The sequence below is a fragment of the Entelurus aequoreus genome, linkage group LG21, assembly GCF_033978785.1.
Source record: "Entelurus aequoreus isolate RoL-2023_Sb linkage group LG21, RoL_Eaeq_v1.1, whole genome shotgun sequence".
Lineage (NCBI taxonomy): Eukaryota > Metazoa > Chordata > Actinopteri > Syngnathiformes > Syngnathidae > Entelurus > Entelurus aequoreus.
The window spans coordinates 45,434,638-45,446,273 of NC_084751.1; the positions used below are offsets into that span (position 1 = coordinate 45,434,638).

General features: G+C 36.6%; 1 protein-coding gene across 1 annotated transcript in view; it reads right to left on the reverse strand.

Moving 5' to 3' along the window:
• The window catches only part of LOC133638779 (muscle, skeletal receptor tyrosine protein kinase-like), an 83,986-nt gene extending 75,524 nt beyond the window's left edge, over positions 1 to 8,462 (reverse strand). The window contains exon 1 of the mRNA XM_062031719.1: positions 8,251 to 8,462. Coding sequence (XP_061887703.1) covers positions 8,251 to 8,332 — 82 coding nt within the window. The 5' untranslated portion in view covers positions 8,333 to 8,462. The remainder of the gene's footprint in view (positions 1 to 8,250) is intronic.
• Positions 8,463 to 11,636: the final 3,174 nt, after the last annotated feature.

Below are 11,636 nucleotides of genomic sequence, written 5' to 3' on the forward strand. Positions count from 1 at the left end.
CGGACTATAAGCCGCACCTGACTATAAGCCGCACCAGCTAAATTTAGGGGAAAATACAGATTGCTCCATATATAAGCCGCACCCGACTATAAGCCGCGGGGTTTTGATGTGTAATTATCGTAGTATATCAATCAATCAATCAATATTTATTGATATAGCCCTAAATCACAAGTGTCTCAAAGGGCTGTACAAGCCACAACGACATCCTCGGTACAGAGCCCACATACGGGCTGTTAATACTTCTTGTTACACAGTAGTTACCCTATCCTACCACTAGAGGGGGACACAGACCACGTTTAAATCACTGTCTAAATCAGGGGTGTCAAACTCGTTTTAAATGAGGGCCACATCGCAGTTATGGTTGCCCTCAGAGGGCCGCTTTGAACAAAGAGTAAAATATGAATATACCGTAATTTCCGGACTATAAGCCGCACCTGACTATAAGCCGCACCAGCTAAATTTAGGGGAAAATACAGATTGCTCCTTATATAAGCCGCACCCGACTATAAGCTGCGGGGTTTTGATGTGTAATTACCATAGTATATCAATCAATCAATCAATGTTTATTGATATAGCCCTAAATCACAAGTGTCTCAAAGGGCTGTACAAGCCACAACGACATCCTCGGTACAGAGCCCACATACGGGCATTTAATACTTCTTGTTACACAGTAGTTACCCTATCCTACCACTAGAGGGGGACACAGACCACGTTTAAATCACTGTCTAAATCAGGGGTGTCAAACTCGTTTTCATTAAGGGCCACATCGCAGTTATGGTTGCCCTCAGAGGGCCGCATTGAACAAAGAGTAAAATATGAATATACCGTAATTTCCGGACTATAAGCCGCACCTGACTATAAGCCGCACCAGCTAAATTTAGGGGAAAATACAGATTGCTCCATATATAAGCCGCACCCGACTATAAGCCGCAGGGTTTTGATGTGTAATTACCGTAGTATATCAATCAATCAATCAATGTTTATTGATATAGCCCTAAATCCCAAGTGTCTCAAAGGGCTGTACAAGCCACAACGACATCCTCGGTACAGAGCCCACATACGGGCTGTTAATACTTCTTGTTACACAGTAGTTACCCTATCCTACCACTAGAGGGGGACACAAATCACTGTCTAAATCAGGGGTGTCAAACTCGTTTTCATTGAGGGCCACATCGCAGTTATGGTTGCACTCAGAGGGCCGCTTTGAACAATGAGTAAAATATGAATATACCGTAATTTCCGGACTATAAGCCGCACCAGCTAAATTTAGGGGAAAATACAGATTGCTATATATAAGCCGCACCCGACTATAAGCCGCGGGGTTTTGATGTGTAATTACTAGAGATGTCCGATAATATCGGTCTGCCGATATTATCGGCCGATAAATGCGTTAAAATGTAATATCGGAAATTATCGGTATCGTTTTTTTTATTATCAGTATCGGTTTTTTTTTTGGTTTTTTTATTAAATCCACACAAAAAACACAAGATACACTTACAATTAGTGCACCAACCCAAAAAACCTCCCTCCCCCATTTACACTCATTCACACAAAAGGGTTGTTTCTTTCTGTTATTAATATTCTGGTTCCTACATTATATATCAATATATATCAATACAGTCTGCAAGGGATACAGTCCGTAAGCACACATGATTGTGCGTGCTGCTGGTCCACTAATAGTACTAACCTTTAACAGTTAATTTTACAAATTGTCATTAATTACTAGTTTCTATGTAACTGTTTTTATATTGTTTTACTTTCTTTTTTATTCAAGAAAATGTTTTTAATTTATTTATCTTATTTTATTTGATTCATTTTTTTTAAAAGTACTTTATCTTCACCATACCTGGTTGTCCAAATTAGGCATAATAATGTGTTAATTCCACGACTGTATATATCGGTTGATATCGGTATCGGTTGATATCGGTATCGGTAATTAAAGAGTTGGACAATATCGGTATATCGGATATCGGCAAAAAGCCATTATCGGACATCCCTAGTAATTAGCGTAGTATATAGGGGTTCCTGCTACCACGGAGGGGATTGTCGGGACAGAGATGACTGTTTGGGAACGCAAAGCGTCCCATTTATTAACAATAAATCTTTCAATCATTCAATCAAACTTTCACATCTTTGACATGGCGAAAAGCATTCGTGCAGAGTACAAATAATACAACGCTGCAAAGTAATACAAAGTGCTCGCCTGTACGTTATCAAAATAACCAGCCTACCGGTATATGAAAAGTCAGTCTTTAATCATTGTGTCATCGTCTTCCTCCTGCGTACTAAAACCACCGAAATCCTCTTCGTCGGTGTCGGAGAAGAACAGGCCGTATATAAGCCGCACCCTTGTATAAGCCGCAGGGACCAGAACGAGGGGGAAAAGTAGCGGCTTATAGTCCGGAAATCACGGTACATGTACATAAGTATAATACATTAACAATATTTGTTTACATAAGCTGCAAAAACAATCTTAAAATTTTACTTTAAAAACTGTCAGCTCAGTCACCAGAATTTTACAGTATAAGCAGTGTTTTTTTTAAAGCATATAAAAAAATTGAACAAATGGAATGGAATGGGAAAACCATAGCACTGCTTTCAGCAGTAAAATCAAGCAACAGAGCTGCCAGGTTGGGGGGTTTTTTTACCATAAAATCTTGTTGTTTCAATGGTTTTTTTGTTAGTTTTTTAATGTTTTAGTGTCTTACTGTATATGGAAAAAAAAATTTACAGTAAAAAACTCAAGTCGGCGGAATTTAACCGTAAAATCTATTGTCAATTTTACAGTCTGCAATTTGATTGATAATTTGTTTTGAAATCCTAAGTCAAGCAGATATTTAAGTACAGTATTTGCCTTTATTTTACCAAAAAATTAGGGATGTCCGATAATGGCTTTTTGCCGATATCCGATATTCCGATATTGTCCAACTCTTTAATTACCGATACCGATATCAACCGATACCGATATCAACCGATATATACAGTCGTGGAATTAACACATTATTACGTCTAATTTGGACAACCAGGTATGGTGAAGATAAGGTACTTTTAAAAAAAAATTATAAAATAAAATAAGATAAATAAATTAAAAACATTTTCTTGAATAAAAAAGAAAGTAAAACAATATAAAAACAGTTACATAGAAACTAGTAATGAATGAAAATGAGTAACATTAACTGTTAAAGGTTAGTACTATTAGTGGAGCAGCAGCACGCACAATCATGTGTGCTTACGGACTGTATCCCTTGCAGACTGTATTGATATATATTGATATATAATGTAGGAACCAGAATATTAATAACAGAAAGAAACAACCCTTTTGTGTGAATGAGGAGGGAGGTTTTTTGGGTTGGTGCATTAATTGTAAGTGTATCTTGTGTTTTTTATGTTGATTTAATGAAAAAAAAATTAAAAAATAAAAAAAAAAACGATACCGATAATAAAAAAAACGATACCGATAATTTCCGATATTACATTTTAACGCATTTATCGGCCGATAATATCAGCAGGCCGATATTATCGGAAATCCCTACAAAAAATATTTTTGGAATACATGATAATATATTAATTTGATGTTGATAATATTGAATTTTAAAAGATATGCAACTGCATGCAGTACATGATTTTTAATGTCAAAAGGTAAACAAATAAGAATAAGAAAATATTAAGCATTTTATTAACGCATATTATTTCTAGGCTTTCGCGGGCCGCGTCAAATGATGTGGCGGGCCAGATTTGGCCCCCGGGCCTTGAGTTTGATACCGGTGGTCTAAATCAACAGTGCTTATTCTCCATTCATCTCTAATGGGCTGCTTTAATAGCCCATGTACATTTGTTTATATATTTGTTTTATAATACATTGTAGAGCAGGGGTCACCAACCTTTTTGAAACCAAGAGCTACTTCTTGGGTAGTGATTAATGTGAAGGGCTACCAGTTTGATACACACTTAAATAAATTGCCAGAAATAGCCAATTTGCTCAATTTACCTTTAAATCTATGTTATTATTAATAATGAATGATATTTACACTTAATTGAACGATTTAAAATTCAAAATTCAACCGAAAAAAAGAAGAGAAAAACTAGCTAATTCGAATCTTTTTGAAAAAATTAAAAAATGAATTAATGGAACATCATTAGTAATTTTTCCTGATTAAGATTAATTTTAGAATTTTGATGACATGTTTTAAATAGGTTAAAATCCGATCTGCACTTTGTTAGAATATATAACAAATTGGACCAAGCTATATTTCTAACAAAGACAAATCATTATTTTTTCTATATTTTCCAGAACAAAAATTTAAAAAAAAATTCAAAAGACTTTGAAATAAGATTTAAATTTGATTCTACAGATTTTCTAGATTTGCCAGAATAATTTTTTTGAATTTTAATCATAATAAGTTTGAAGAAATATTTCACAAATAATCTTTGTCGAAAAAAGTGACGCTAAAATGAAGAATTAAATTAAAATGTATTTATTATTCTTTACAATAAAAAAAAATAATTTACTTGAACATTGATTTAAATTGTCAGGAAAGAATAGGAAGGAATTTAAAAGGTAAAAAGTTATATGTGTTTAAAAATCCTAAAATCATTTTTAAGGTTGTATTTTTTCTCTAAAATTGTCTTTCTGAAAGTTATAAGAAGCAAAGTAAAAAAATTAATGAATTTATTTAAACAAGTGAAGACCAAGTCTTTAAAATATTTTCTTGGATTTTCAAATTCTATTTGAGTTTTGTCTCTCTTAGAAGTAAAAATGTCGGGCAAAGCGAGACCAGCTTGCTAGTAAATAAAAACAATTTAAAAAATAGAGGTAGCTCACTGGTAAGTGCTGCTATTTGAGCTATTTTTAGAAAAGGCCAGCGGGCTACTCATCTGGTCCTTACGGGCTACCTGGTGCCCGCGGGCACCGCGTTGGTGACCCCTGTTGTAGAGTGTACTATATTATATATAACATTATACATATCCTGTTATATTATTGCATATTATATTGCCTAAATGTATTCTAATCATTATTTGTATGTGTTCCCATTACACCACACACACACCCACACACACCTACACCACACTTGTTCAACTTCACCATTAAAAAGTGCCTGAAAGCCTCTCTGTGCCCTACTAGTCCTTGTCCTAAGAAGATATCAGACCAGCAGTCCGCATCCAGAGTAACCTACTCTGCTTTTTTCTGAGGTTTTTCTTTGTTGGGACGCATTCATGCTTAGCTTACCATAGGGGTCACACACACTGAAACAAAGGGTAGGCAGACATTCACCCTACAACCCCCACACCTTCCCTCCCTCCTTCTCTTGACTTCCTCACACTCATCCAATCACCAGTCAGAACTAAGCATGAACACGTTCACTGACTTACAATCAAAAATGGGAAACCATTGTCAAAAATGCACATTTACCCCAAAAAAAGTATGACACAGATCTTCCGAGCTCTGCAACCAGACGACCAAAAAGCCTCACTAGCAGCCGGGTTGTTAAATTGTGTCTATACCACGTGCCCTGAAGGCATCGCTAAACCAAAAGTCTTCAATAGCATACTTTTCCTCATACGCATCCCTTTTTATAATGTTTGATTAATAAAACCAGTGTTTTTCCACCACCGTGTCGTGAGATACAGTCTGGTGTGCCGTGGGAGATTAGCTAATTTCACCTATTTGGGTTAAAACCCAGTAATTGTAGTCTGCAAATGATGTGTTGTTGTTGAGTGTCGGTGCTGTCTAGAGCTCGGCAGAGTAACTGTGTAATACTCTTCCATATCAGTAGGTGGCAGCCGGTAGCTAACTGCTTTGTAGATGTCGGAAACAGCGGGAGGCAGGGTGCAGGTAAAAAGGTATCTAATGCTTAAACCAAAAATAAACAAAAGGTGAGTGCCCCTTAAAAAAGACATTGAAGCTTAGGGAAGGCTATGCAGAACCAAACTAAAACTAACCTGGCTACAAAGTAAACAAAAACAGAGTGCTGGACGACAGCAAAGACTTACTGTGGAGCAAAGACGACATTTAACAATGTCCCCACAAAGAAGGATTAAAAACAACTGAAATATTCTTGATTGCCAAAACAAAGTAGATGCGGGAAATATCGCTCAAAGGAAGACATGAAACTGCTACAGGAAAATACCCAAAAAAAGAGAAAAAGCCACCAAAATAGGAGCGCAAGATAACGAACTAAAACACGACACACAGGAAAACAGCAAAAAAAAAAAAAGTAAGTCAGGGTGTGATGTGACAGGTGGTGACAGTACACCTACTTTGAGACAAGAGCTATAGTGATGCATGTTTGGTTATGCTTTAAATTCATATCCAACAATTGCGACATCGACTTTTTACTGAATTTCGTTTTTTTTAATGATTTCTACTGGTGGTGTGCCTCCGCATTTCTTCAACGCAAAAAATGTGCCTTGGCTCAAAAAAGGTTGAAAAACACTGCTTTAAAGGAACCACTCTCTCTTGATGTGAATAGAATTCAACCACCCTGAAATCTTCCTCGTCAGGCAGCGTGCAGGTAAGAAGGTGTCTGATGCTTAAACCAAAAATAAACAAAAGGTGAGTGCCGCTAAGAAAAGGCATTGAAGCTTAGGGAAGGCTATGCAGAATGAAACTAAAACTGAACTGGATACAAAGTAAACAAAAACAGAATGCTGGACGACAGCAAAGACTTACTGTGGAGCAAAGACGACAATCAACAATGTCCCCATGAAGAAGCATTTTTTTAACGCAAAAAATGTGCCTTGACTCAAGAAAGGTTGAAAAACACTGAATAAAACTGATAATATATACTTTTTTATTTTTGGTATTTATTTGACAGGGTCAGTACGATGAAACATTGCTACCCGTAGGTAACCCACGTCAACGTACACAAGACTACTAGCCAGAGGCTAATTTGCAACCCTCGTCCCTGGTTAGGCGTTGAAAGAAAAGTTGGGGAAAGTAAAAAACACATACCGAAAGATTAAGACGAGTAGAAAATAAAAATACATAAAAAATAATTGGCCCCATTTGTGCGTACGACACCTCGTTCTCAGGGCCGGCATAGGCCGTATAGGCAAATTCTAAGGGCGCCGTCCATCAGGGGGCGCCAAGCCAGTGCCACAAATGTTGGAGAGAAAAAAAAAAAAAGTTGTACTATTATTTCTAAATACAAAAAATAATCCCACGTTAATTAAAATGCAAAGTAAAGCCTATTTAATAGAAATATTATTTGCTACAACATTACGCCCCCCCACCCCCCTCAAAAAATCAACACAAGATGTCAAAACGGCCAAAACTGTCAGGTGCCCAGGGAAGAAAAAATAGAAAAGAAGAGGAGGAGAAACGAGAAAAAGACAGAGGTAGCAGGTAGGTAACGTTAGCTTACATGAAATTTAGGGTTAATATTGTGGAGGGGGCTAAATTGTTATGGAAAATAATAATGTAACGTTAGGTAATTACAGTACTCCCACCTTACATTCCTCGGGGACATTTGTATTAGATCTTTTAAGCAGGTGTTTTTTGTTGACATTGTTATTGCCTTCTGGTTAGCTAATGTTTGCCCTGCAGGTAATAGTCACTTTTCCACCCCTTTATATATTAGGTATAGTTGTAAGCTTAGTTGTTAAAGTGCACATCGTTCATGTTAATTAAGCAATATCGCATGAGAGAGAATGCTGTATTTTAATTTGAGCACTGCTGTGATTCGGTTAAAGATAATCATAACATAACATTCTCATATAATATGTTAATTTGCTTTCTTTAAGTAAAAAAAAAGGTCAAAGACAAAGCTATTCGGTTTCTTGTGAGTATATACACTTCACTAGGGCGCCAGATTGGTTAGGGCCAGGCCTGCCCGTTGTCGTGCTCACACTTCTGATTGTCCTTTTCCTACAGATGTCCCTTGAATGCAGCCCCGAACTAAACAACTGGTAAGTTATGGTATGTAACAGAACCCCAACAATCTTCTACCTCATGTTTTTATGACTTCATCAGACTGTGTTGGAACCATAAACACCTCTCTTGTCCTTGTGGTGAAGGTAAGGGTGATGTCAGGGTTACATGGTGTACACACACTTTATACCGTAATGTCTTTAAACTACAAAACTGGTGGAAAAACATCGTACTTCTAGTACGTCGTTTCCCTTTGTTAGTGTTTTGTATTTGTTACAGGTGAAAGGAGTCCAAGTAATATGTCAGCAACTCTCTTTGTCTTCAAATGTTACATGTAAAAGTCACTTTAAAAGCATTCGGCGTATGGAGGTTCCACTTACCTCTCTGTATCCCGTTACTCAAGGTGACCAACACTAAAAGAAAGAGGGTGTTCAAGACTAAAATGGGTCCGGTAGTCTTCATGCTGGCTCCAAAATGAACCCTCTGGACCTTAGTATTTAAAAAAAAAATGCAATTTATTCTCCCATGGCTTCTATTAAATTCACTTGGCCTGTTTGGTCAGAGGGAGCCATGCTCAACACTGACCATTCGCTCAGTGTGTGTGTGTGTGTCTGTGTGTGTGTGTGTGTGTGTGCGTGTGTGTGTGTGTGTGTATGTGAGTGACATCAGCAGCTGCTAGCCAAGCTCTCATGTAGTCACTCAGCCAGGCCTGGCCCTAACCAATCTGGCGCCCTAGGCAAGATTTTAGATGCCCCCCCCCCCCCCCCCCCCACATCGGCAGTGAAGTGTATATACTCACAAGAAACCGAATAGCTTTGTCTTTGACCTTTTTTTTTACTTAAAGAAAGCAAATTAACATATTATATGAGAATGTTATGTTATGATTATCTTTAACCGAATCACAGCAGTGCTCAAATTAAAAACAGCATTCCCTCTCATGTGATATTGCTTAATTAACGATGTGCACTTTAACAACTAGGCTTACAACTATACCTAATATATAAAGGGGTGGAAAAGTGACTATTACCTGCAGGGCTAACCAGAAGGCAATAACAATGTCAACAAAAAACACCTGCTTAAAAAGATCTAATACAAATGTCCCTGAGGAATGTAAGGTGGGAGTACTGTAATTACCTAACGTTACATTATTATTTTCCATAACAATTTAGCCCCCTCCACAATATTAACCCTACGTTAAAACAGAATTAGCTATTTATGATTAGCAATTGCCGAATCATGTAGCAATAGCTTCATGCTAAAAAGCCAGGTTACTATCACATTCTGCAACAGACAAATAATTTCATGTAGGCTAACGTTACCTACCTGCTACCTCTGTCTTTTTCTCGTTTCTCCTCCTCTTCTTTTCCCTTTTTTCTTCCCTGGGCACCTGCCAGTTTTGGCCGTTTTGACATCTTGTGTTGATTTTTTGATGTGGTAAGAGTCATGATACGGGAAGGGAGGGGGCGCACCGTGCGGGGGGATGGGGGGGTCGTAATGTTGTAACAAATAATATTTCTATTAAATAGCTTTACTTTGCATTTTAATTAACGTGGGATTATTTTTTGTATTTAGAAATAATAGTACCAACTTTTTTTCTTTTTTTTTTTTCTCCAACATTTGTGGCACTGGCTTGGCGCCCCCTGATGGACGGCGCCCTTAGCATTTGCCTATACGGCCTATGCCGGCCCTGCACTCAGCCACGCTCAAAGATCCAAATTCCCCAAAGCTGCAGAATCACACTGCAAACACTGAAATCGAAGTAAGATGAAATATGTCAAATAAGGGTGATATTTGCTTATTTTCTGTCTGATAACATAATTCTTCTCACTGAGCACATTTGATGTTAGAGTGTTTTACTTGTTTGAAGTGTTTTGCTCCTAAATGATGTCAGTAAGATATTACAGCTTGTTGCTGAGATTTGATGAGCTATATTGAGTAAAACATGCTTGAAACTAGAATATCAACTGTTGCAAAGCTGTGTCATCAACACTCACAAGTATAAAACTACTTTTTTTAAGTAATAATTTCTTATTTCAAGCATGAAAATAAAAAAAAACATGATTTTGATACAATTGTGTCTCATAATTAAAACAGATGACAGCCAAATGGACTTTGCTGTTTTATTTCCAATGAAACAATAGAAAAGACATACTCATATAGTAGTACAGTTGGCACAGTACAGTAAACTGACAGTTAATATTTAAACATTTAACATTTCATACAATTTTGAACAGAAATAGTTCATGCACATTCAGATAAATTCTTCAAAATTACAATTAAAAAATTGTGGCCGGGGGCCGGGCTGTATATATGTGCACTAATTGACTGAAAGAGCACGCACTTGACGCGATGATGTCATGTTATCCATGGAAAATGCATTTTTGGACCATATGATTTGCCTGAGCGGCTAGGAGACCCCGAGAGTAACAAGCGCTTGCCTTGTTGCCTTTCCATTAAGAACAATAAACTAGTTTTTAGTATAAGTTTGCTGGTTTCAAGAAATGTAATGCCGAGCGCATATCATTATGTCAAGATAATGGCACTAGCGTTTACTTCATTTAAGAATATTTTTCAACATATTGAGCAAAAAGGTCTCTTTTTTATTTCCTACCAAGAGAACTGGACTTGTTATTAGTGAGAATATACTTATTTTAAGGTATTTTTGGGTTCATTGAAGTTAGCTAATTTTACTTGTTTTGGAAAGTCTTGACAAGCCACATTTTCTTGTTCTATTGGCAGATAATTTTGCTTAGTTCAAGTAAAATACCGCCAATTTTTGTATTATTTTTGTTTTTGTTTTTGAACACTGACTTTTTGCAGTGTCAGTGTTTAATGAGCTGCAGTCAGAAAGTAATAATGACATCAAACTGTGATACTGTCAAGCAAATATTGAATATAATCTCAAAATACAGCGGTTTTGATTGATTGATTGAAACTTTAATTAGTAGATTGCACAGTACAGTACATATTCCGTACACTTGACCACTAAATGGTAACACCCCAATAGTTTTTCAGCTTGTTTAAGTCGGGGTCCACTTAAATTGATGGTGGCTCGGTTTTCATGATTTGGTTTTTGAATAAGTACCGTTGATGTACAGCAGGGGTGTCAAACTCTTTTAGCTATTCCCACATGCACTGCAAAAAGTCAGTGTTCAAAAACAAGGGAAAAAAATACAAAAACGAGGGGTATTTTACTTAGGTTAGCCAATAGAACAAGAAAATTTGACTTGTCAAGACTTTCCAAAACAAGTAAAATTAGCTAACCTCAATGAAAAATACCTTAAAATAAGTATATTATTATATATATATATTATAGTAAATTGTTAAATATGTATATTCTGTACTGTTAAACTGGTCACACAAAACGGTTAATGGTTGATGGTTGATTATATGACCGAAATAAACTTATTTCATTCATGCATTCATATTCTCACTAATAACAAGTGCACTTTTCTTGTAGAAAAAAAAAACATGAGACCTTTTTTCGCAATATGTTGAAAATATTCTTAAATGAAGTAAACGCTAGTGCCATTATCTTGACATAAAGATATGCGCTCGGCATTACATTTCTTGAAACCAGCAAACTTATACTAAAAACTAGTTTATTGTTCTCAATGGAAAGGCAACAAGGCAAGCGCTTGTGTTACTCTCGGGGTCTCCTGACAATCATATTGTCTAAAAATGCATTTTTCCATGGATAACATGACATCATCGCGCCAAGTGCATGTTGCTGGGACGGGTTTGGTTTTGGAATTGGATTACATTA